A 27,374-nucleotide genomic window follows, 5' to 3' on the forward strand; every position below is an offset into this window, starting at 1 on the left:
TAACCAGGGTAAACATCGGGTTACTAAGCGCGGCCCTGCGCTTAGTTACCCGATGTTTACCCTGGTTACAAGCGAAGACATCGCTGGATCGCTGTCACACACAACGATCCAGCGATGTCAGCGGGTGATCAAGCGACGAAAGAAAGTTCCAAACGATCTGCTACGACGTACGATTCTCAGCAGGGTGTCTGATCGCAGTAGCGTGTCAGACACAGCGATATCGTAACGATATCGCTAGAACGTCACGAATCGTAACGTCGTAGCGATGGAAATTTCAATGTGTGACGGTACCCTTAGACTGAAAATCTATAACTCTGTGGAGGAGTAGGGTCCTGCTGTGATTACAAACACCTGAGGCTAAAGGGCTCAGTGCTCAGTCAGAAGGCTAATCAATACAAATTTCGAAAAACTGACAGTCACATCCAAACATAAACTAGGTCTGAACAGGTGCTTACGTAGAGTTACCAACTCATATGCAATCAAACAAAGCAGCACTCTGTAGCACCATAGCATGCATATATGAAATATGAAACTTGAATTGTTAGGAACTCACCACACAGGTCAGAGATAAAACTGCGGAGAAGAGGAATGTGGGAACAAGAAATGTATCATTTCCTTTACTCATCACAAATACTTGTTACTATGTGTTGGTGTCACATAACATCCCAATAAAATACATTTACGTTTGTGGCTGTAACGTGAAATATGGGGCACAAATACATCATCCTCCTCTATGATACTAGACATCATCCAGCACAGCAGAGTCCTGCAGTTACTGAGTGAGAAACCTGGAGCTCCGACACTGATCATGTGACTCCTTCCCATGTGACTGATCACATGACTGTGACATCACACAGGTCCTGTACGCACACAGTGGTGCCTCTCTGCAGGTGGAGGTATGTGTTGTCTCCTCAGCTCCAGACGTCTCCTCACACCGATCTACAGGGAGTCACCCTATTTATAACCGTCACCCTGCACTGTATATGGGGGAGAGAGTGACAGGCCCCGCACTACACATGGAGGAGAGAGAGTGACAGACCCCGCACTACACATGGGGAAGAGAGAGTGACAGACCCCGCACTACACATGGAGGAGAGAGTGACAGACCCCGCACTACACATGGAGGAGAGAGAGTGACAGACCCTGCACTACACATGGGAGAGAGAGTGACAGACCCCGCACTACACATGGAGGAGAGAGTGAGAGACCCTGCACTACACATGGGGGAGAGAGAGTGACAGACCCTGCACTACACATGGGGGAGAGAGAGTGACAGATCCCGCACTACACATGGGGGAGAGAGAGTGACAGACCCCGCACTACACATGGAGGAGAGAGAGTGACAGACCCTGCACTACACAAGGGGAGAGAGAGAGTGACAGACTCCGCACTACACATGGAGGAGAGTGACAGACCCTGCACTACACATGGGGAGAGAGAGTGACAGACTCCGCACTACACAAGGGGAGAGAGAGTGACAGACTCCGCACTACACATGGAGGAGAGTGACAGACCTTACACTACACATGAGGGGAGAGAGAGTGACAGACCCTGCACTACACATGGGGGAGAGAGAGTGACAGACCCCGCACTACACATGGGGGAGAGAGAGAGTGACATCCCGCACTACACATGGAGGAGAGAGAGTGACAGACCCAGCACTACACATGGAGGAGAGAGAGTGACAGACCCCGCACTACACATGGGGGAGAGAGTGATAGACCCTGCACTACACATGGGGGAGAGAGAGAGTGACAGACCCTGCACTACACATGGGGGAAAGAGAGCGACAGACCCTGCACTACACATGGGGGAAAGAGAGCGACAGACCCTGCACTACACATGGGGGAGAGAGAGTGACAGACCCTGCACTACACATGGAGGAGAGAGAGTGACAGACCCTGCACTACACATGGAGGAGAGAGAGTGACAGACCCTGCACTACACATAGAGGAGAGAGAGTGACAGACCCCACACTACACATGGGGGAGAGAGAGTGACAGACCCTGCACTACACATGGGGGAGAGAGTGACAGACCCCGCACTACACATGGGGGAGAGAGAGTGTGATAGACCCTGCACTACACATGGGGGAGAGAACAAGAAACCCTGTACTGTATATGTGGGAGAGAGTGTGACAGACCCTGCCCTGTATCTCCTTGACCTCTGCTGTACATTCAGCTACTCTGTGGTTTGTGACTCTTTGCCCTGGGTTCTTTTATTGATCTTTCGTTGCCTGACTTTGGACTCTTTTCTGACCATCCATCTGTTTAACCCCTTCTGCTCTTTTCCTTTGTCTCCTGATATTCTGACCTCGGACCATTACCTGACTACGTCTTTATCTATTCATTCTGTTTGTGATGCCCCCTCCTGGCTTCTGACCTCGGACTCCTTGACTGTCCATCTCACAGTTTGTCCTTGAGAGGTGACTCAGCATCACATTACGTCTAGGCCATACGTTTTTCTTTTTCGCCAATGTGGAGCCTGTTCACATGCTCTGCAACCAGGTGGCGAAATTGATGCAGATGATTCATGATCTTGCTAAGGATTTCTATAGTCTGGAGTCATCTCAATATCAGTTGAAGGGTCAGGTAAATTATTTGATGACTATATCCTATAGCCCCCCATTGCCGGCAGTGGCTGTGACGTCAGTACCCTCTATTATACAGGTGGTCTCTCCCAAACCTGTAATGGCCCTCCCTGATAAGTTTTTGGGAGAGAAATACAGTTTAGGGTAGTCAGGGAAAGCTGCAGGTTATTTTTTACCCTGCACCCAAGGCCATCAGGGGAGGAGTTCCAGCGGGTGGGAATAATCATGAACCTACTGCGAGGGGGTTCTCAGAATTGTTCATTTTCCTCGTCCCCACAAGGCCCAGAATAGTTTTCTGTTGACACCTTTTTTTGGGAGTTTAGGTCTGATATATGGTGAACCTGACAGGATCCAGATCGCTGAGACTAAGATCATGAACCTGGCACGGGGGGGTGTCACACAGCTTAGAACTACTGTAATGAGTTCCCGCAGTTTTCCACTGAAGTTCTGTGGAAAGATGCAGCTCTCGGGTGCCAGTTCCACAAAGGCCTTTCCAAAAAGGGCGCACTGGTCCTTCATGACGCCCCTTGTTTTCTGGTGGAGGCCATGACCCTGGCCATACGAATGGACCGCAGTATGTTGTGAAATTGGATTCTGGGCTCCCCCGGTGGCCACTGGTGGAATTGAACTTGTGTTCATCATCCTCTCTGTTCACCTGTTCCCATCAGGATGTGGGAGTCTCTATATAACCTTGCTCCTCTGTCAGTTTCATGCCGGTCAACAATGTAATCAGAAGCCTTTCTTTGCATGTTCCTGCTACTAGACAACTCCCAGCTAAGTTGGACTTTCGTCCTTGTTTGTTTTTGCATTTTGTTCCAGTTCACAGCTGCTGTTTCGTTACTGTGTCTGGAAAGCTCTTGTGATCTGAAATTGCCACTCTGGTGTTATGAGTTAATACTAGAGTCTTAAAGTAATTTCTGGATGGTGTTTTGATAGGGTTTTCATCTGACCATGAAAGTGCCCTTTCTGTCTTCCTGCTATCTAGTAAGCGGACCTCGATTTTGCTAAACCTATTTTCATACTACGTTTGTCATTTCATCTAAAATCACCGCCAATATATGTGGGGGCCTCTGTCTGCCTTTTGGGGAAATTTCTCTAGAGGTGAGCCAGGACTGTATTTTCCTCTGCTAGGATTAGTTAGTCCTCCGGCTGGCGCTGGGCGTCTAGGGATAAAACGTAGGCACGCTACCCGGCCACTGTTAATTGTGCGTCAGGTTTAGTTCATGGTCAGTTTAGATTCCATCTTCCAAGAGCTAGTTCTTATATATGCTGGGCTATGTTCTCTAGCCATTGAGAATCATGACAGTTTGACCGGACAGAAAGGGTTAAATTATTGGCTGAGAAAGGAGAGAAAAAAGAAGTCTGCTGAAATTTTTTTTTTTTTTTTTTTTTCCTCTAGTTCTGAGTGTGCTCTTAATTGAATCACTTGCTAGTTTGCCTATGCTGCAGCCTTCCTCTCTTTCTCTCCTTCTAATCCTTGAATGGCTCTGTGTTCACCTGTTTGAAATGGATCTTCAGAGTGTAGCTACAGGTTTGAATAATCTCGCCACGAAGGTACAAAATTTGCAAGATTTTGTTGTTCATGCACCTATGTCTGAACCTAGAATTCCCTTGCCTGAATTTTTTTCAGGGAATAGATCTTGCTTTCAAAATTTTAAAAATAATTGCAAATTGTTTTTGTCCCTGAAGTCTCGCTCTGCCGGAGATCCTGCACAGCAGGTCAGGATTGTAATTTCCTTGCTCCGGGGCGACCCTCAAGATTGGGCTTTTGCATTGACACCAGGGGATCCTGCGTTGCTCAATGTGGATGCGTTTTTTCTGGCCTTGGGGTTGCTTTATGAGGAACCTCATTTAGAGCTTCAGGCGGAAAAAGCTTTGATGTCCCTATCTCAGGGGCAAGATGAAGCTGAAATATACTGCCAAAAATTCCGTAAATGGTCTGTGCTTACTCAGTGGAATGAGTGCGCCCTGGCGGCGATTTTCAGAGAAGGTCTCTCTGATGCCATTAAGGATGTTATGGTGGGGTTCCCTGTGCCTGCGGGTCTGAATGAGTCCATGACAATGGCTATTCAGATCGATAGGCGTCTGCGGGAGCGCAAACCTGTGCACCATTTGGCGGTGTCTACTGAGAAGACGCCAGAAAATATGCAATGTGATAGAATTCTGTCCAGAAGCGAGCGGCAGAATTTTAGACGAAAAAATGGGTTGTGCTTCTATTGTGGTGATTCAACTCATGTTATATCAGCATGCTCTAAGCGTACTAAGAAGCTTGACAAGTCTGTTTCAATTAGCACTTTACAGTCTAAGTTTATTCTATCTGTGACCCTGATTTGTTCTTTATCATCTATTACCGCGGACGCCTATGTCGACTCTGGCGCCGCTTTGAGTCTTATGGATTGGTCCTTTGCCAAACGCTGTGGGTATGATTTGGAGCCTTTGGAAGCTCCTATACCTCTGAAGGGGATTGACTCCACCCCATTGGCTAGTAATAAACCACAATACTGGACACAAGTAACTATGCGTATTAATCCGGATCACCAGGAGATTATTCGCTTTCTGGTGCTGTATAATCTACATGATGTTTTGGTGCTAGGATTGCCATGGCTGCAATCTCATAACCCAGTCCTCGACTGGAAAGCTATGTCTGTGTTAAGCTGGGGATGTAAAGGGACTCATGGGGACGTACCTTTGGTTTCCATTTCATCATCTATTCCCTCTGAGATTCCTGAATTCTTGTCTGACTATCGTGACGTTTTTGAAGAACCCAAGCTTGGTTCACTACCTCCGCACCGGGAGTGCGATTGTGCCATAGATTTGATTCCGGGTAGTAAATACCCTAAGGGTCGTTTATTTAATCTGTCTATGCCTGAACACGCTGCTATGCGAGAATATATAAAGGAGTCCTTGGAAAAGGGACATATTCGTCCTTCGTCATCTCCCTTAGGAGCCGGTTTTTTCTTTGTGTCTAAGAAAGATGGCTCTTTGAGGCCGTGTATTGATTATCGGCTTTTGAATAAAATCACGGTTAAATATCAATATCCGTTACCACTGCTGACTGATTTGTTTGCTCGTATAAAGGGGGCCAAGTGGTTCTCTAAGATTGATCTCCGTGGGGCGTATAATTTGGTGCGAATCAAGCAGGGGGATGAGTGGAAAACCGCATTTAATACGCCCGAGGGCCACTTTGAGTATTTGGTGATGCCTTTTGGTCTTTCAAATGCCCCTTCAGTCTTCCAGTCCTTTATGCATGACATTTTCCGCGATTATTTGGATAAATTTATGATTGTGTATCTGGATGATATTCTGATTTTTTCGGATGACTGGGACTCTCATGTCCAGCAGGTCAGGAGGATTTTTCAGGTTTTGCGGTCTAATTCCTTGTGTGTGAAGGGTTCTAAGTGCGTTTTTGGGGTTCAAAAGATTTCTTTCTTGGGATACATTTTTTCCCCCTTTTCCATCGAGATGGATCCTGTCAAGGTTCAGGCTATTTGTGATTGGACGCAACCCTCTTCTCTTAAGAGTCTTCAGAAATTTTTGGGCTTTGCTAACTTTTATCGTCGATTTATTGCTGGTTTTTCTGATGTTGTTAAACCATTGAGTGATTTGACTAAGAAGGGTGCTGATGTTGCTGATTGGTCCCCTGATGCTGTGGAGGCCTTTCGGGAGCTTAAGCGCCGCTTTTCTTCCGCCCCTGTGTTGCGTCAGCCTGATGTTGCTCTTCCTTTTCAGGTTGAGGTCGACGCTTCTGAAATCGGAGCTGGGGCGGTGTTGTCGCAGAGAAGTTCCGACTGCCCCGTGATGAGACCTTGTGCTTTTTTTTCCCGTAAATTTTCGCCCGCCGAGCGGAATTATGATATTGGGAATCAGGAGCTTTTGGCCATGAAGTGGGCTTTTGAGGAGTGGCGTCACTGGCTTGAGGGGGCCAGACATCAGGTGGTGGTATTGACTGACCACAAAAATTTAATTTACCTTGAGTCTGCCAGGCGCCTGAATCCTAGACAGGCGCGCTGGTCGTTGTTTTTCTCTCGGTTTAATTTTGTGGTGTCATACCTACCGGGTTCTAAGAATGTGAAGGCGGATGCCCTTTCTAGGAGTTTTGAGCCTGACTCCCCTGGTAATTCTGAGCCCACAGGTATCCTTAAGGATGGAGTGATATTGTCTGCCGTTTCTCCAGACCTGCGGCGGGCCTTGCAGGAGTTTCAGGCGGATAGACCGGATCGTTGCCCACCTGGTAGACTGTTTGTTCCTGATGATTGGACCAGTAGAGTCATCTCTGAGGTTCATTCTTCTGCGTTGGCAGGTCATCCTGGAATCTTTGGTACCAGGGATTTGGTGGCAAGGTCCTTCTGGTGGCCTTCCCTGTCACGAGATGTGCGAGGCTTTGTGCAGTCTTGTGACGTTTGTGCTCGGGCCAAGCCTTGTTGTTCTCGGGCTAGTGGATTGTTGTTGCCCTTGCCTATTCCGAAGAGGCCTTGGACGCACATCTCGATGGATTTTATTTCGGATCTGCCTGTTTCTCAGAAGATGTCTGTCATCTGGGTGGTGTGTGACCGTTTCTCTAAGATGGTCCATTTGGTTCCCTTGCCTAAGTTGCCTTCTTCTTCCGAGTTGGTTCCTCTGTTTTTTCAAAATGTTGTTCGTTTGCATGGTATTCCGGAGAATATCGTTTCTGACAGAGGGACCCAATTCGTGTCTAGATTTTGGCGGGCATTCTGTGCTAGGATGGGCATAGATTTGTCTTTTTCGTCTGCTTTCCATCCTCAGACTAATGGCCAGACCGAGCGGACTAATCAGACCTTGGAGACATATTTGAGGTGTTTTGTGTCTGCGGATCAGGATGATTGGGTTGCTTTTTTGCCATTGGCGGAGTTCGCCCTCAATAATCGGGCCAGCTCTGCCACCTTGGTGTCCCCGTTTTTCTGTAATTCGGGGTTTCATCCTCGATTTTCCTCCGGTCAGGTGGAATCTTCGGATTGTCCTGGAGTGGATGCTGTGGTGGAGAGGTTGCATCAGATTTGGGGGCAGGTAGTGGACAATTTGAAGTTGTCCCAGGAGAAGACTCAGCTTTTTGCCAACCGCCGTCGTCGTGTTGGTCCTCGGCTTTGTGTTGGGGACTTGGTGTGGTTGTCTTCTCGTTTTGTCCCTATGAGGGTTTCTTCTCCTAAGTTTAAGCCTCGGTTCATCGGCCCGTACAAGATATTGGAGATTCTTAACCCTGTGTCCTTCCGTTTGGACCTCCCTGCATCTTTTTCTATTCATAATGTTTTTCATCGGTCATTATTGCGCAGGTATGAGGTACCGGTTGTGCCTTCCGTTGAGCCTCCTGCTCCGGTGTTGGTTGAGGGTGAGTTGGAGTACGTTGTGGAAAAGATCTTAGACTCCCGTGTTTCCAGACGGAAACTCCAGTATCTGGTCAAATGGAAGGGATACGGTCAGGAGGATAATTCTTGGGTGACTGCCTCTGATGTTCATGCCTCCGATCTTGTCCGTGCCTTTCATAGGGCTCATCCTGATCGCCCTGGTGGTTCTGGTGAGGGTTCGGTGCCCCCTCCTTGAGGGGGGGGTACTGTTGTGAAATTGGATTCTGGGCTCCCCCGGTGGCCACTGGTGGAATTGAACTTGTGTTCATCATCCTCTCTGTTCACCTGTTCCCATCAGGATGTGGGAGTCTCTATATAACCTTGCTCCTCTGTCAGTTTCATGCCGGTCAACAATGTAATCAGAAGCCTTTCTTTGCATGTTCCTGCTACTAGACAACTCCCAGCTAAGTTGGACTTTCGTCCTTGTTTGTTTTTGCATTTTGTTCCAGTTCACAGCTGCTGTTTCGTTACTGTGTCTGGAAAGCTCTTGTGATCTGAAATTGCCACTCTGGTGTTATGAGTTAATACTAGAGTCTTAAAGTAATTTCTGGATGGTGTTTTGATAGGGTTTTCATCTGACCATGAAAGTGCCCTTTCTGTCTTCCTGCTATCTAGTAAGCGGACCTCGATTTTGCTAAACCTATTTTCATACTACGTTTGTCATTTCATCTAAAATCACCGCCAATATATGTGGGGGCCTCTGTCTGCCTTTTGGGGAAATTTCTCTAGAGGTGAGCCAGGACTGTATTTTCCTCTGCTAGGATTAGTTAGTCCTCCGGCTGGCGCTGGGCGTCTAGGGATAAAACGTAGGCACGCTACCCGGCCACTGTTAATTGTGCGGCAGGTTTAGTTCATGGTCAGTTTAGATTCCATCTTCCAAGAGCTAGTTCTTATATATGCTGGGCTATGTTTTCTAGCCATTGAGAATCATGACAGCAGTATCTGTGAGAGACATGGTGAACAGCAGGTTGCTCATTATACTTCCCTGGAGCAGGTCCATTTACTGGAGGTGGAGTCACTGGAGGTTAGAGTTGTCATTATTTGTTTTGTGGAGAAAAGACGTAGACAAGCTCTTGGACTCTGAGTCTGGGTGACCGACGAAGTTTGGGTGACGGCCGAGAAGGTCACCCAGACTCCCAGGTACATTTTTCTTCCTCTGATGAAGTACTGATAAATACGGTGTTGTCCTACGAGAACCACATTTTATCAACATTGGCGTTCATTGACTGTGGGTCTGCTGCTTACTATATTGATTCAGGACTGGTTCTGAAGTTAGGATTAAGGAGAGTAAGTTTAGAAAGACCCATTCAAATCGTCACCCTTGACAAGACACAGTTAGCTCCAAGTGGGAGCTCTCCACTTTGAATCCATATCCTGATTAGTGTTGGATAATTTACCTGCAGGATTGATACTGGGGCTTCCATGGTTGCAGATTCACAATCCTGTTCTTGATTGGTATCAGGAGGAGATTGTTAAATGAAGCCCCAAGTGTTGGAAAAAACGTCTAAAATCTGTACAAATATGCTCCGCTAGTCTGAAGGGTCTACCGGGGAACCTGAAGGACTTCTGAGATGTGTTCTCGGAAAAAGAGGAGGAGATACTACCTCCCCATTGTCCCTATGATTGTGCTATTGATCTTATTCTTAACCCCAAATTGCCTAAAGCTCGCCTTTACAATTTGTTTGGGCCTGAATGGGGCCATCATGAAAGAATATGTTAACGAACGTTTAAGGAAGGGTCAGATCCATCCTTACACCGCTAATGTAGCTGCTGGATATTTCTTTGTCGCCGTCCTTGCCTCTATTTCCGAGAACTAAACAAAATCACGGTTAAAAATACTTATCCATTTCCATTCATCCCCGAACTACATAATCAGTTTCTGGGGACCAGGTTGTTTTCTAAACTTGATCTTAGAGGGGCTTATAATTTTATACGTGACCGAAAGGGTGATGCGTTTTTAGTGTCTGAGAGTCTATGAAAACCTTGTAATGCCGTTTGGATTATCCAATGCACCTGCTGTATTTAAAAATGTTATGAATGATATTTTATTTGATTGTAGCAGAAGATATATTGTGATTTACCTGGATGATATTCTAATATTCTCACCAGATTTGGACTCTCACCAGGAACATTTCCGTGTGTCTAACAGAGATTGAGGGAGAACTCTTTATTTAAAATAGTTGCGTACAGTGGTGCTAGTGTGCACAAGGGTTCTAGCAGCAAAACAAAAGACAATCGCCACACAGTTGTCAGTTACAAACCAGATAAGGAGTAATAAAGGATGTTTGCGCTTACACCTCTTGTTCCAAATGGGATTAAATCGAATAGGGTTAAGAAATATTTACAAAAAAAACACATTTAAAGGTAGTACATAGATCAATGCAGATAGCGACAGGTTGCCCACATAGCGTTAAGGTACCGTCACACTAAGCGACGCTGCAGCGATACAGACAACGGTGCCGATCGCTGCAGCGTCGCTGTTTGGTCGCTGGAGAGCTGTCACACAGACCACTCTCCAGCGACCAACGATGCCGAGGTCCCCGGGTAACCAGGGTAAACATCGGGTTACTAAGCGCAGGGCCGCGCTTAGTAACCCGATGTTTACCCTGGTTACCAGTGTAAAATGTAAAAAAACAAACAGTACATACTCACCCTCTGATGTCTGTCACACGTCCCCTGCCGTCCGCTTCCTGCACTGACTGAGTGCCGGCCCTAACAGCAGAGCGGTGACGTCACCGCTGTGCTGTACTTTCACTTTGCGGCCGGCCGGAGCTCACAGTCAGTGCAGGAAGCGGACGGCGAGGGACGTGTGACAGACATCAGAGGGTGAGTATGTACTGTTTGTTTTTTTACATTTTACACTGGTAACCAGGGTAAACATCGGGTTACTAAGCGCGGCCCTGCGCTTAGTAACCCGATATTTACCCTGGTTACCATTGTAAAACATGGCTGGTATCATTGCTTTTGCTGTCAAACACAACGATACACGGCGATCTGACGACCAAATAAAGTTCTGAACTTTAATCAACGACCAGCGATATCACAGCAGGATCCTGATTGCTGCTGCGTGTCAAACTCAACGATATCGCTATCCAGGATGCTGCAACGTCACGGATCGCTAGCGATATCGTTTAGTGTGACGGTACCTTTAGATGGTAAGCTGAATAGACAGGCTGAAGTGGAAAAATACAAAAGCCACTTACCGGTAGCAGTGTTTTTTAGGAGCCCATGACAGCACCATGAGAGAGGGGATCAGCCCTTCGGGGACAGGAAACCAACAGACATAAAAGAGCGGCACCTCTCTCCCGCATCAGTTGGATTACAGAGCATAAGAGGACCTCCCTGGTTAGTAGCACATTATTAACTTTAAACATAGTATACTTCACCCATATGACTAAACTTAAAGCTCTGAAGGGAAAAAAGGTGTTAACCCAAACGTGAAAGGGAGGGAGTATAAGGGTGCTGTCATGGGCTCCTGAAAAACACCGCTACCGGTAAGTAGCTTTCGTATTTATTCAGTCGCCATGACAGCACCACGAGAGATTTACAGAGAAGTAAAAGAGTCTAGGGAGGGACCACTGCCTCAAGCACCCTTCTCCCAAATGTGAGATCGGAGGAGCCACCCAGATCTAGTCTATAATGTTTAAAGAAAGTAGACGGAGAGGACCATGTGGCCGCCTTACATATGTCCTGAATTGACACCTCTGACCTCTCTGCCCAGGATGTTGCCATGGCTCGAATGGAGTGAGCTCTTATACCTTCTGGGATTTCCATGCCACCTGTTGTATAAGCCAAAGAAATCGCCTCCCTAATCCATCTAGCTAAGGTGTTTTTGGACACTCTAAGTCCTTTCCTAACCCCCTGAAAGGATATAAATAAGGAATTATCTTTTTTCCAAGGGTCTGTTACTAAAATATACCTATGAAGACACCGTCTTACATCTAAAGAATGGAGTTTATGTTCCTTTTGATTAGTGGGATTAGGGCAGAAAGAGGGGAGGACTATCTCTTGTAGTCTGAACCTTTGAAGCTACTTTCGGAAGGTAAAGAGGATCAGGTTTTAGAACAACTCTATCGTATCTAAACTGAATGTAAGGGAGTTGTCTAGAGAGAGCTTGCAGGTCAATAACCCTCCTCGCAGACGTGAGCGTGACTAAAAAGGCAGTTTTGAAGGACAGGCTTCTTATCGGGCAGAGTCAATAGGCTCAAATGGAGCTTCCGTTAATGCTGAAAGTAAAAGGTTTAGATCCCACGGAACTAACTTTTGTTTATCAATGGGTCTGGATCTAGCCAATGCTTTAATGAACCTAGCTACTCAGTAATTGCTGGCTAAGTTACTATTGTACAGTGCCCCTAGAGCTGAGACCTGAACCCTGAGAGTGCTTGTGGCTAGACCCATTTCTAATCCTCTCTGCAGGAATTCCAAAACTTGGTTAACACAGACTCTTTGACCAACCTCCGCTCCCGAAACTGCTAAAAATTTCTTCCAAACTCTGACATAAATATTTGTTGTAGAAACCTTTCTGCTTTTCAGCAAGGTATTAACAAGTTCCCGGGAAAACCCCCTCCCCCTTAGTAGTGCCCTTTCAAATTCCACAATGCCAGATGTAAATTGGACACTCATAGATGGAGAATTGGGCCTTGGCAGAGGAGATCTGGAAGCTCCGGAAGAATCCAAGGCTGAGAAACGGACATCTTCCTCAGCCAGGGAAACCATGGTCTCCTGGCCCAGAATGGGGCTACCAAGATTACCCAGGCTCTGTCCTCCCGTATCTTCCTCAGAACTATGTGGGGGAAAGGCATAAGCCAGATCAAAGTGCCATGAGATTAGGAGAGCATCCACTGCATACGGATTCTCTCTGGGATTCAAGTAGCAAAACCGATGCAGCTTTCTGTTTTCTTTGTTGGCAAAAAGGTCTATGTCTGGGGACCCCCATAATTGCACAATCTGATTAAAGATGGCCTGATTTAGCTCCTCAAACTCCTCATGTGTGCTCCCCAGCCCCTGGGGCTATCATCTGTAGTTACTATTCGAGATACATGATTTATCCAGGGAACACCTCTATGTAGGTTTGGTTTGTGTAACCACCCACGTAAGGACTGTATAGAAGCAGCAGACAAGGAAAATCTACTTTCAAGGTGGCCCTCTAGACGACGGGCATTGTGCAGTACATCCCACTGCAGAGTCCTGGTGTGATATTGGGCCCAGAGAACCGCTGTAATACATAACATGAGTGAGCCTAACAGTGACATTGCCCCTCTTACAATGACTGATGGATGATTAATCACCCTGAGTGTCTGTGGTTGAATACTGTCCACCTTTGACTCTGGTAGGCGACATTCCTGCGTTCTGGAGTCTAGGACGAGACCCAGGAACTCCTGCACCTCTAAGGGTTGTAATCGAGATTTTTTAAAATGAATAATCCACGCCAATCTCTGTAAGTCCGATATTACTTCCCCAATTGGACTCTGCAGTGTGATTCTGAGTGTCTCACAATTAATAGGTCATCCAGATAGGGATTTACTAAAACGTTCTGCTCATGCAGATGTGCCATGACCTCTACCATTATTTTAGAGAAAATGCGGGGGGCCACAGCAACCCCAAAGGGGAGTGCTCTGAATTGGAAGCGTTCTACTGTTCCATCCATTGAAACTGCTACTCTTAAAAACTGTTGATGGTCTGTGTGTATCGGGACATGATAATAGGTGTCTTTGAGATCTTAAGGTACCTTCACATTAAGCGACGCTGCAGCGATAGCGACAACGATGCCGTTCGCTGCAGCGTCGCTGTTTGATCGCTGGAGAGCTGTCACACAGACCGCTCTCCAGCGACCAACGATGCCGAGGTCCCCGGGTAACCAGGGTAAACATATGGGGTTACTAAGCGCAGGGCCGCGCTTAGTAACCCGATGTTTACCCTGGTTACCAGCGTAAAATGTAAAAAAACCAAACAGTACATACTTACATTCGCGTCCCCCGGCGTCCGCTTCCTGCACTGACTGAGCGCCGGCCCTAACAGCAGAGCGGTGACGTCACCGCTGTGCTGTGCTTTCACTTTCACTTTACGGCGCTCAGTCAGTGTGGGAAGCGGACGCCGGGGGACGCGAAGGTGAGTATGTACTGTTTGTTTTTTTACATTTTACACTGGTAACCAGGGTAAACATCGGGTTTCTAAGCGCGGCCCTGCGCTTAGTAACCCGATGTTTACCCTGGTTACCAGTGTAAAACATCGCTGGTATCGTTGCTTTTGGTGTCAAACACGACGATACACGCCGGTCTGACGACCAAATAAAGTTCTGAACTTTGTTCAACGACCAGCGATATCACAGCAGGATCCTGATCGCTGCTGCGTGTCAAACACAACGATATCGCTAGCCAGGACGCTGCAACGTCACGGATCGCTAGCGATATCGTTTAGTGTGAAGGTACCTTAAGACTACCATGAAACAATTGTTGAACAGTAGTTTTATTGCGGTTTTCACAGACTCCATTTTGAAAGAATGGACCAGTAAGAATTTATTAAGGCCCTTCAAATTGATGATGGTACGAAAGGAGCCATCTGGTTTCTTGACCAGAAAGAGGAGGGAGTAGAACCCCTTACCTCTTTCAACCGCAGGAACCTTTACCAGGACCCCCTTCTGTTGAAGTTCCTGGACCTCAGATTCTAGCACCAATTGTTCTGTAAAAGAAGAATGGATGGGAGTTAGGAGCAACTTGTCCTGAGGAATCCTTTGAAAATCAAATTTTAGCCCTGTTTTGATAATTCTGAGAATCCATGGGCTGTTTAAAATATTTTACGAGGGATAGAAGGCTAAAAGCCTGCCTCCCACCTGGTCCGGCAGTCATTGTGGTAGGAATTGAACATATACACTTTACCTTTCCTCCCATTACTGTCGTATCTAGTCTTCTCCCTGGTTGACCCTCTATTAAAATCCCACCTGTATGAGGGTCTTCCCAGGTAAGGGAATCGTTTTTTACTATCGCCCGCCTTTTCCAACAGTTCCGTCGAGTACTGGGCCAAATAAATGTACCCCTTCACATGGAATGTCACATAGCTTCGATCTGGCTTGCATGTCTCCTGGCCAACATTTCTGCCACAAGGCTCTACAGGCCGCGTTGGAAAGGGCCGATGACCTTGCTGCTAACTTTACGGAGTCCGCCAATGCATCTGAAAGAAAAGCCACTGCTTCCTGGATTATAGAAAGGGAGGATAGGATCTCGTCCCTAGGGACCTTGTCCTTAAGCTGCTCCTCTAGGCGGTCTAGCCATACCATTAGTGACCGTACAGTGAAAGTGGCAGCAATTGCTGGCTTGAGGGACCCCACCGACTTTTCCCAAGAACCCTTTAGAAATATGTCGGCCTTTCTGTCTAGCAGGTCTTTCAAACTCACTAAGTCCTCAAATGGTAGGGAGGTTCTTTTACAAGCCTTCATGACTGCCGCGTCCAGTTTTGGGGCTTTATCCAAAAAGGATGATGCTGTCTCCTCGAATGGGTACCTTCTCTTAAATGCTGGTGGAAGAGAACCCTTCCTCTCTGGCTTTTTCCACTCACGTGTAATCAGGGAGCTTATTTTATCGATCGTAGGGTAGGATCTCTGAGCTTTCCGGTCTAGCCCCTTTAACATCATGTCCTGCGTGGACCATTCCGACCAGGGTTCCTCAATCCCCATGGTACTGTTTACCGCTTTCACAAGTCAATTTACTCTATCTAGTGGGAAACAGGAACGACTTGATTTGGCCTCTAAAGATGAAGAGGATGAGGGGGATGAGTCTGATCTCCGCTCTCCCGAGTCAGACTCCAAAACTGAGATGGGGGATCTGGGTCCTTTCCCCTTAAGTCCTATTCCCTGGGATAGGGATTTAACTGAACCCCTGATCCCCTGTCTGACCATGTCCCTCAAGCTGGAAGTAAAGTCTGGGATCTACTCCGCTACTAAATGTTGTATGCAAGGGCTGCAAAGCCTCCTTTCAAGGCCATCCGGAAGTGGAACTCCACACACGGCACACTCTCTGTGCTTAGCTTTGGTGGAACATTTTCTCCCCTGATAAGGAGAGCGAGAACATAAGGAGAAACAGTACATCACCAAGTGAACTTTCACGTAGATCACTTACCCGTGACGTGTAGTAAGTGGTACCGTAATTTGTGGGGGTCCTTTCCAGCCGGTGATGCATCTTTACGGCCTGAGGACTTGTTCGGTCTAGACTTTCAACTGGTTTTAGCTCCACCAGCGTGACTACTGCCACTAGACCATCGCTGGGAGACTTTGACGTGGAGCTTCTCTGAGAGCTGCTGCTGCTCTGGCAAGTGCTGCTGCGCTTCTTGCTCCGGTGACTCCATATTGAAAAATGGGTCTAGAAGCACCTGGCAGCCACTGTAGCCCTCATAAATATTCAAACACACCCCGAGGTACCGCCCCCACATGGGGCCAGCAGGCAAATCCGGGTGGTCTGTCCGGTACTACAATGCATGCTGGTGGGCGTCCCCCTGAGACTACGCCCCCAGCTGAACGTGGACCTCCTATTGGCCCGGACGCATGCCCTCTTCATCCATAGCCCCGGCGTCTGCGCTGTCCACCGCCTCCGGATCGCGTGCTTCAAGGCTGCACGGGGAGACGTCATTATCACTTGTGCCCCTGACTGCGCATACCTCGCCGCATCATCAGACCGCACCACCAACAGCGTCATGAGGGACCGCCTCTTCCAGCCGCGTACCGCCGGCCGTGACCCGATGCGCCACCAGACATACCGGGCCCCACCACTGTCGGGACTGTCGCGCATCGCCGACCCTGCTGTCAGGAACATCATTCTGCCCCGGAACGTCCAGCCAGCCTGGCACAGTCTCGGGAGATGCCCCTTCCCCCCCGCAGCTTATACTTACGAGCACCTGCAGCGATGGGCCACCTTGAAGTCAGCACTTCCCCTGAAAGCTGCTTCCCTCTTCTGTCGCCTACTGTCACGGTTCACGGGGAGGATACCTTTATCATCCCCACCACTCACACCAATTTGTCATGAACTCGGGTTGTTTGATTTCCCCTGGTTCTTTCTGAAGTTTTATCTATATCCCACTTCCCAGTTCTGGTTTGGAACTTGCAGCTCTCTGGCACCCCCTTACCCTCAGGTCAGACCAGGTACTGCACCTAAGATGACTAGTCGCCAGAAAGGCTGCCGTACTTTATACTGGCTAATGGGCACACTGCAGCGAGGGCGATATAACTACTCCCACTCAGGCAGGAACAATAATTATCAACGCCACCGGTCACTAGAAAACCTCCCAATCGCACAGGACAAATCCGCTGCCACCAGCTCTGATTTGTTAATTATTAACAGGTTCGGCGCCAACCCAGATTAGTAGCGTAATTCACTTCAGAGGATGTGACAGTTCGTTATAGAGCAAGGAGAGACAAAGCTAGTACTTTTATATTTTACTACAAAAAAGGTAGGCAGTGTTTACAGAAGGATGAAAAGATATTATAAAGGAGACAATTATCGTATGTACAATACAATTAGAAATAAAATGGGATAAAAGTTAAAAAAAATGTACATTTCGTTATGTCATCTTATCTCATGGCTGACCGTGTGCTGTGGGGGGGAAGGACGAGCATATATCCAGATGCATCACCCCTGTCTCTCAGCAGGACCCCAGACAAAGACCCATGAAGACTACTGCTTCACTCACTTATTTCCTAGCCTAAAACCCAGGCACTCCCACTCTGGTGACCTCACTTAGAGGCTGAAATCTCCCCTTCACTTAGAGTTATGGTAACTATTTTTATGCCTAGCTCGCTGTATGAATCTCGTATACGAAAGATACAATGATCAGCATGTACTCCACATCAGGGGGATTATTTTAAGTGTAAACACGGTGTAATTACATGACCTACTTACAGAGAAACCCACTCTTTGCACTCATTGGGTTTAGCTTCTAGCGATTTCAGGGAGTTATAGATCTCTCGATGGACATCCGGAATATATAATTCTTATATCTCTAGCCCTGATCGGTGCCAATATAGATAAACTTCAAAGAGCAATAGAAGCTCATGCTTTGTATAACAGTTTTAAACAGTACCAGGTGGGAGGGGGAATGAGGGATTTTGACTATGCAGCGTAAAGCCATATAAATTCATGGGGGGGGATGAGGGGTTTAGGATTACACACAGAGAAAAGAAGGGGAAGAGGGGGGTCGGAAAGGCCCACAGCGTGTATCTTGAAAGCCATGGCACTCCTAGGTAGATACACAAACATGGCATATTCACATTATCGTGACACCTACACAAGCAGTACCCCTGCCGTGTGGCGCTTACACCACAACCGACAGGCCGAGGCAGGGAACCTCCGCTAACTGGGCAGGCCTGCCAGGACTGGGTACATCTTCTTTCTTCAACCTTCTTTACGAGGTACGTCTGAAGGGATTCCCCACAGTCAGGGACAGGATACCAACTGATGTAGGAGAGAGGTGCCGCCCTTTTATGTCTGTAGGTTTCCTGTCCCCGAAGGGCGGATCCCCTCTCTCGTGGTGCTGTCATGGCGACTGAATAAACAGTAACAAGCAGGCCACTAGCATAGACAAGAGTTAGTTAGAATTAGTGTCCCATACAAAATGCAGTTGGCATATAGTTTAGTTCATAGGAGCACTGGTGTAAGTGTTATTGTGGATAACTGAACGCAGAGAGATGGGTTAGGGTTAATTAAAACCACATACCCAGGAGTTAGTTAAAACATAGTGGAGGAACAGTACCTGTTTGAGGTGGTGTGGGGGTATCCCCTCTGTGTTCTTGGTACGGTAATCCTGTAGATGCAGGTAAGTTGCAGTCACAATAGGACTGATAGATGGGAGCGCTGTTGTAATCACAATAGGACTGATGGATGGGAGCGCTGTCCCGGCCGGTGACAGCAGCTCCGTAAGCCTCATTCCTGCAGTTCGCGGTGAGCCGGTCGCACTGTATAGGTTCAGCATCCCAGTTGCAAGTGTCTGATCTGAAGAAGGAAACTGCTGTTTTTGAAAGGCATCAGAAGGTTGTTTTGTTCTTATTACGCCCCGTACCTACTAGTCACGTGGACACCACGTGCCGTGATGTCACGCAGGCTCTACACTTGCAACTAGGATGCTAAATATATACAGTGTGGCCGGCTCACCGCGGACTGTTGAGTGTTTTAAGTCTTCTCCAGTTGTAATCCAACCCAATTTTCAAGAACCATTCATTGTGGAGGTAGATGCTTCTTTGAAGGTCGGAATAGGGGCAGTTTTATCACAGGGGCCCAAAACTCTGACTAACTGGTGTCCATGTGCTTTTTTTCTAAAAACTTTTCGTCTGCGGAAAGAAATTATGATGTTGGGAATCATGGGTTACTTGCTGTTAAATTTGCCTTTGAGGAATGGAGGCATTTTTTGAGGGGGTGGCTCATCCAGTTTCTGTAATCGCTGATCACAGGAATCTAGCTTTTGTCTCTTCGGCATTGTCTCTCTCATCTCTACCTCCACCAGTTTCAGAACCAGAAACACATGGGCTAATTGCACACTGAACAAGTCTGTAGGAACCTGTTCACACCACCAGAAAACTTGAAGACACAAAAAAGCACAGTGAGGTCAAAAATACTCTGTTGTAAAAAAATCACAGTAATAAGCAAGTGCTAGTCAAAAGATGTAAAGAAAACAGGGTATTTAGTTGATACGTTTTTTTGCAAAAAAATGTATACTAAGCTGCTCCACCAAATCGCCAAGGTATACCCTTATAGAGCAGTCCTAACTAATGTATGCAATCCCTATCTGATGTATTTAAAACCTGATTATCTGTATAGTACCTGTATAAGCAGGGTTCAGAGAGAAAAAAATATACATGTGGACATGCAGGATGGAACAGCTTAAATGCAAATGACCCACAGAGTTTCAGTCGGCGGTGGCTTGGAGTATGAGGTTTCAGAATGTTGTGGATTCTCAAAGAGTCCATAATTCCCGCCAATACCTCATCCACTGGAGGGAATATGGCTAAAGGAGAGATCCTGGGTCCCAGCTTGAGATTTGAAGGCCGAATGGATAGTAATTGTTTTCCATCTAAAATTTTCTGGAAAGCCTGGGTTCCATTGGCCCCCCTAGAAGAGGGGGTACTGTCACAGTACCACCCCTTAATGTGACTGGGATGCAGTTACTGACAGCTCAGCCATCCAATCTGGTGCAGGGGAGAGCTGAGCTGTCGGTGTGTTGATTGACAACTCAGCCATCCAACCTGAGACTGGGAGACATTGGCTGTCTCCAGGTATTCATTGTCCCAGGTAATTGCCAGGCTACTTAACTGGGTCTGTTTCTCCTAGACCTCTGCCAAATGTATATTCAGCTACTGTGTGGTTTGTTCTTTCTGTGCTTTGCATTGTTTGATGATCTTTTGTTTCCTGACCTTGGACCTTTTCTACTCTGATCTGCTATCTCCTGGTTTTCTGACCCCGGAACGTTACCTGACTACACCTTTGTCTCTTAATGACATACCCTCCTGGCTTCCGACCTCGTACTCCTTGACTATCCCATCTCACAGCTTGTTCATGACAGGTGACTTAGCATCACATTTATACTTGCCTCCAGTGCCGGCGCCTTTCCAGCGGTGTCTGCACTTGTGGTCTTGGGGGCTTTCATGAAGTTGTGATGACACATGGTGCCCGGCACCCAATCAGCATTGGCATCTTTGTCCCTGCCTTCTGTTGAACTGAACATGAAGATAAAGTCAGAGATCAGCTGATCTGACTTCGTCTTCATGTTCAGTTTGTCCGAATGTGGGGAGAGTGACGATACTTCAGGAATGGCACCAGCACGGGAGGAGAGTATAAGCTTTTTTTATTTCATCGGGGCCAAGTGCATGGAATGAGAAGGTATTGTCCTACTAGTGGACAACCACTTTAAGTTTCAGGTAAGTATGACTCTAAGGGAAGTTTCAGTGACTGCCTTTATTTTTACCTAAACTGATCAAACTTTGGTCATGTTCATAAGCTAAACACGTATTAATAAACAAGCAAATAAGCAGGAATCTTTGTTTCTCAAGATGTCAAAAAGTTCCGGTCTCTTGAAGTTCTGTCATCACATTTGCGGTGTGAATCTGTGGATGACATATTTTATCAAGCATCAGAGATTAGCAGAATAATAATTCTACCAAAAACAGCACAGATGTCCATTTTATAAATTTCTGCCTTTGTGACTATATGATTGTTTTGTGAAACATTTGTAAATCCCCCAGCATTTCCACACTGATTACCTGTGGTAATTTTCAGTCTTAATTTACATAATTTGCAAGAGCAAATGGTGGTTGTAAATTCATTATGTTAGTCATGTAATCAATGCGGCTACTGATTGGCTGTAGCTGTCATGTGAACTCGTGATATCATTTGACACAGCTTTTATACGACACAAAGGAGCTACCCTGACAAATTATTCATCTCCTCAGGTCACACTGAGAGAATACAACATCTACACTTTGTATATTCACTTAAATATCTCCCCCTATTATCTACAGGTAATTTGTGTTTTTCATTTTTCTTCTCCTTTTTTTTTAAAATAGCATCATCTCATCAACTTTTTTTTTTAAATAGATTTTTCCTGATTGACTCATCAAGGATGAATAAGGACAGAGAAAAGATGGTGGAGAAGATATTAAAACTCACTCTAGAGATAATTTTCCATCTTACTAGAGAGGTGAGAGGCTCTGATGTCATCACATGACGTCATTATCTATGGGAATAACAGGGGATATGACCGGAGAGGTGAGAGGCTCTGATGTCATCACATGACCTCATTATCTATGGGAATAACAGTGGATATGACCGGAGAGGTGAGAGGCTCTGATGTCATCACATAATGTCATTATCTATGGGAATAACAGGGGATATGACCGGAGAGGTGAGAGGCTCTGATGTCATCACATGACGTCATTATCTATGGGAATAACAGGGGATATGACCGGAGAGGTGAGAGGCTCTGATGTCATCACATAATGTCATTATCTATGGGAATAACAGGGGATATGACCGGAGAGGTGAGAGGCTCTGATGTCATCACATGACGTCATTATCTATGGGAATAACAGGGGATATGACCGGAGAGGTGAGAGGCTCTGATGTCATCACATGACCTCATTATCTATGGGAATAACAGGGAATATGACCGGAGAGGTGAGAGGTTCTGATGTCATCAAACGACTTAATTATCTATGGGAATAACAGGGGATATGACCGGAGAGGAGAGAGGTTCTAATGTCATCACATGACGTCATTATTTATGGGAATAACAGGAAATATGACCGGAGAGGTGAGAGGTTCTGATGTCATCACATGATGTCATTATCTATGGGAATAACAGGGGATATGACCGGAGAGGAGAGAGGTTCTAATGTCATCACATGACGTCATTATTTATGGGAATAACGGGATATGACCGGAGAGGTGAGAGGCTCTGATGTCATCACATGATGTCATTATCTATGGGAATAACAGGGGATATGACCGGAGAGGTGAGAGGTTGTGATGTCATCACATGACCTCATTATCTATGGGGATAACAAGAGATATGACCGGAGAGGTGAGAGGTTCTGATGTCATCAGCTGACCTCATTATCAATGGGAATAACAGGCAATATGACCAGAGAGGTGATGGACTCTGGAGATGTCTGTAGTGATATTATTGATGTCTCCACACTCAGGATTACACAGTAGTGAAGACATCTAGTGATCGCTGTCAAGCCCCTGTATCTGAAGGACTGGGACTTACCCTGAGCCCAATCCCGCGGCCTCCACCTCACCCCCGGATACATGAGGACATCAATGACCAGAAGATCCTAGAACTGACCAACAAGATGATTGAGCTGCTGACTGGAGAGGTGACTGGGAATGCTGGGACATTATACAATCTGGCACTGGAGAATTCTGGGTGATGACGGTATGATTGTGTGTCAGGTTTCTATAAGATGTCAGGATGTCACTGTCTATTTCTCCATGGAGGAGTGGGAGTATCTAGAAGGACACAAGGATCGGTACCAGGAGGTAATGATGGAGGAGCACCGGCCCCGCACATCACCAGGTAGTAGACAGGACTAAATACACACGGCCTATAATTCTCTGTATGTAATAATGATGTCAGTCCTGTCTGTGTCTCCTCAGTTCTCTCCAGTCAGAGGACAACCCCAGAGAGATGTCCCACTCCTCCTCCTCCACAGGACCATCAGGTAGATGGAGATCTCCCTATGATGTGTAGACGGCTGTGACGTCCTTGTGTTCAGTCTTGTTTTCTCCTCCAGTATTATATGTTTTATACTTGTGTGATGAGAGCGGTGGAGACGGCAGGATCACAGCTGACCACAGACATCACATGTCCGGATCTTCTCACCATTATTCATGGGGACTTCTCCGATCATCGGGGTCTTTGACAATATTAATATTTGTTTTGCAGCTTTTGGATCCAGATAAAGATCTGAACAATAGTAATGTTCCAGAAAGAAATGTGAGGGGCAATCAGCTGTGTAAAGAGAAGACCCCTAATGTGAGGAGCAATCAGTGGTGTAAAGAGGAGACCCGTAATGTGAGGGACAATCAGTGGTGTAAAGAGGAGACCCCTAATGTGACAGGTGATCAGCGGTGTAAAGAGGAGACCCCTAATGTGATGGGTGATCAGCGGTGTAAAGAGAAGACTCCTAATGTGAGGGGCGATCAGCGGTGTAAAGAGGAGACTCCTAATGTGAGGGGTGATCAGCGGTGTAAAGAGGAGACTCCTAATGTGAGGGGCGATCAGTGGTGTAAAGAGGAGACTCCTAATATGAGGGGCGATCAGCGGTTTAAAGAGGAGACCCCTACAGGTAACCACCCAGGTGAGTAGTGACCTGCGGTTCACAGATTCTTCTCAGTCTCCAAATAAAACTATTTATTTCAGATGTCAGATTTTTTAAAGAGGAAGGAGAGTGTCAAGTAGAAGAAGATGCAGTAGCAGGACCATCTAAGAAAAGGAAGAAGTGCCAAATTCGTCTCTGCAAAGGCAATAAGACAAGTGATTTCTGCGAGAAGTGCCACAAAGCTGTCTGTGGAAAATGTACAAGAAAAGTGAAAATTTTGTGTAAAAAATGTCTTTAGTCAACTCAGACGATAGAAAGATAATAATAAATAAAAATGTTATTACAATTTTATTTCAATTTGGAAGTTTTTAGTGTATTTCTTATGAGGGTCAAACTGACCCTTTCCAGCTGTTATAGGTATGTCAAATTATTCGTGGTTCTAGTGTTTACCCCCTGTGGTATGTCGACTCACTCGGCTGGACACAGAAGTAGAAATGGAACACTGTCTCTTTAAGAACAAGCTTGGTTTATTAAATGCAGCATAAACCAAGCTGCAAAAAAAGTTAACACGGCCCTCTGGACAAAACAGCAAAACAAAACACAGTCCTTCTCCTAGCGGGGATCAGCCCACTCAGGGTTAGCAAAGTCCACGGTTTAGGTTCTTTGTCACAGGCACAAACACTTACCTGCTTCCTCTCCAGACACTGATTACAGCTGTCTGTGGAGGCCAGCTACTTAAGCCCCAGACCATGTGACTCCTACCCCATGTGACTGATCACAGGACTGTGACATTACACAGGTCCTCCGGCTCTGCAGGTGGAGATAAGGTGGAAATCCACCCGCTCTATGGATGTCTACATAAAAGCTAGCCCATTATGCAACATAGCTTAACCCTCACAACACTTAGGGTACTGTCACACAGTGCAATTTTCGTCGCTACGACGGCACGATCCGTGACGTCGCAGCGTCGTATGATTATCGCTCCAGCGTCGTAGACTGCGGTCACACTTTGCAATCACGGCGCTGGAGCGATACCGAAGTCCCCGGGTAACCAGGGTAAACATCGGGTAACTAAGCGCAGGGCCGCGCTTAGTAACCCGATGTTTACCCTGGTTACCATCGTAAACGTTAAAAAAACAAACAGTACATACTTACATTCCGGTGTCTGTCCCCGGCGTCTCAGCTTCTCTCCACTGTGTAAGCACCATAGCCGGAAAGCAGAGCGGTGACATCACCGCGTCACCGCTGTGCTCGCTTTCCGGCCGGCAGGCGCTCACACAGTGCAGAGAAGCTGAGACGCCGGGGACAGACACCGGAATGTAAGTATGTACTGTTTGTTTTTTTAACGTTTACGCTGGTAACCAGGGTAAACATCGGGTTACTAAGCGCGGCCCTGCGCTTAGTTACCCGATGTTTACCCTGGTTACAAGCGAACACATCGCTGGATCGCTGTCACACACAACGATCCAGCGATGTCAGCGGGTGATCAAGCGACGAAAGAAAGTTCCAAACGATCTGCTACGACGTACGATTCTCAGCAGGGTCCCTGATCGCTGCTGCGTGTCAGACACTGCGATATCGTAACGATATCGCTAGAACGTCACGAATCGTACCGTCGTAGCGATCAAAATTGCACTGTGTGACAGTACCCTTAGTGTGATGGGTAAAAATAACTGGGTTTTATATCACTGACACCATTAGGCGTAGTGAAACATATCTCCCCTCCAGCACTTTATCAGTGATTTTGTCACATAACCCCCCCCCTGCCCAAAGCCGGGGGTTTTGGCACCCTCACAAGCTAAGCAGGGGACTCTGCACAGGACATCTGCGTTCCCATGCAACTTCCCTGGCCTGTGCTGCACCTGAAAATTAAAGTCCTGGAGCGCCAGAAACCAACTAGTCACCCGGGCATTCTTCCTCTTCTTTTCCGTCATCCATCTCAGGGGGGCATGATCTGACACTAGCCTGAACATTCTGCCTAACAGGTAGTATCTCAGGGTGTCGATTGCCCACTTGATGGCCAAGCACTCTTTCTCCATGGTGGCATAGTTCTTCTCACAGGAGGAGAGTTTCTGACTCAGGTATAGGACTGGATGTTCATCCCCATCTATTTCCTGGGACAGCACAGCCCACAACGCAACCTTGGAGGCGTCTATCTGGAGCACAAACTCCTCCGGCTGTCTGCACAGGACGAGCTTCAACTCCTGGAATGCCATCTCAGCTTCATAGGACCATTTGATCATCGACGATTTTGTGTCCTTAAGAAGATACGTCAGGGGGACAGCTATCATGACGAAATTCAGGATAACTCGCCACAAATCCTAGAAACGCCCTAAATTGCTTTTTGGAGACCGGCTGAGGCCACTTTTGGATTGCCTCCACCTTGTCAATTTGTGGCTTTATGTCACCCCTTCCAAAGACGTAGCCCAAGTACTTCACTTCTTTCCCGAGAGTGCACTTCATTAGGTTTATGGTAAACCCTGCCTTCTTCAGTGCATCCAGTACTGCCTGGACCTTCTGCAGGTGACTTCCCAATCCAGGCTGAAGATCACAATGTCGTCCAAGTAAGCGTACTTCTTGTGAGGGGCTAGGATCTGGTGCATAGTCCTCTGGAAGGTAGCTGGGGCTCCTTGTAGTCCGAACGGCATGCAGGAATACTGGAAATAACCGTCAGGTGTAGAGAAGGCCATCTTCTCCTTGGCACTTGGAGGCAGGAGAATTTACCAGTACCCTTTCTTTAGGTCAGGGTGATGATATACAGTGGGTAAAAAAAGTATTTAGTCAGCCACCAATTGTGCAAGTTCTCCCTCTTAAAAAGATGAGAGGCCTGTAATTGACATCATAGGTAGGCCACAACTATGAGAGTAAAAATTGAGAAAACAAATCCAGAAGATCACCTTGTCTGATTTGGCAAGATTTATTTTGCAAATTATGGTGTAAAATAAGTATTTGGTCACCTAAAAGCATGTGAGATTTCTGGCTCTCACAGACCTGTAACTTCTTTAAGAGGCGTTTGCATGCGTTTTTGCATGCATTTGCAGTTGCAGACAAGACGCTGCAGACTCAACCGCAAATGTGAAACTAGCCATAGCTGACAGGTAGGGCAGGATCAGCAGAAATTAACAATGCCAGTAAAACCTCTGAAGGACTCGTTCTTGTGTTTTATCTATGCCTAGATGCCCACCCAAGGCATAAGCATGGGCCAGATCTAGTACCATACGTCTATAGGGTCCCAGGACTAACAGCTGCTCTAATACTTCCCATCGCTGTTTAGTGACCCAATATAGCTACTCCCCATTGACCGCAAATGTCACGATCCATCTTTGGATCTGTGGCAGATTTGGCGTTTCATATTAAAACTTTTTTCCTTTCAGGCCATCGTGGGTTAATGTCTGTTTTACCCCCCTCATCCCCCAGTGGCCGCTGGTATAATTACATTGCTGCCTATTCTGCTGATGTGGTTAGTGACCACTCCCACCATCCTTCAAAAGGTCACCTGATGCATCAGCTGACGATTGGCTATACAGGTTCTTTTGGATACCAACCGTGCTGAAGACTGGAGGTTGCTGGTTCAGTGGTGCTTCAGTTGAAAGCTGTAATTTAGTGCCTTACTCTGCTGCGCGGTGTA

The 27,374-nt window shown here is 46.8% G+C and overlaps 2 protein-coding genes across 5 annotated transcripts in view; both read left to right on the plus strand.

Moving 5' to 3' along the window:
- Nucleotides 1–27,374, plus strand: part of LOC143802809 (uncharacterized) — a 410,869-nt gene that overhangs the window by 153,894 nt on the left and 229,601 nt on the right. The gene's annotated exons all lie outside the window — the stretch shown is intronic.
- LOC143802783 (uncharacterized) overlaps nucleotides 1–27,374 on the plus strand; it is a 143,146-nt gene that overhangs the window by 110,251 nt on the left and 5,521 nt on the right. Inside the window, exons 1-6 of one of the 2 annotated variants that reach the window (XM_077281355.1) lie at nucleotides 859–896; nucleotides 21,519–21,621; nucleotides 22,625–22,801; nucleotides 22,878–23,001; nucleotides 23,082–23,146; nucleotides 23,371–23,785. In XM_077281355.1, coding sequence (XP_077137470.1) covers nucleotides 21,544–21,621; nucleotides 22,625–22,801; nucleotides 22,878–23,001; nucleotides 23,082–23,146; nucleotides 23,371–23,785 — 859 coding nt within the window. In that variant the 5' untranslated portion in view covers nucleotides 859–896; nucleotides 21,519–21,543. Of the gene's footprint in view, nucleotides 1–858; nucleotides 897–21,518; nucleotides 21,622–22,624; nucleotides 22,802–22,877; nucleotides 23,002–23,081; nucleotides 23,147–23,370; nucleotides 23,786–27,374 lie in introns of those variants that run through there. The other variant, XM_077281356.1, reaches the window with a different exon arrangement.

This window comes from Ranitomeya variabilis, chromosome 1, assembly GCF_051348905.1.
Source record: "Ranitomeya variabilis isolate aRanVar5 chromosome 1, aRanVar5.hap1, whole genome shotgun sequence".
NCBI lineage: Eukaryota > Metazoa > Chordata > Amphibia > Anura > Dendrobatidae > Ranitomeya > Ranitomeya variabilis.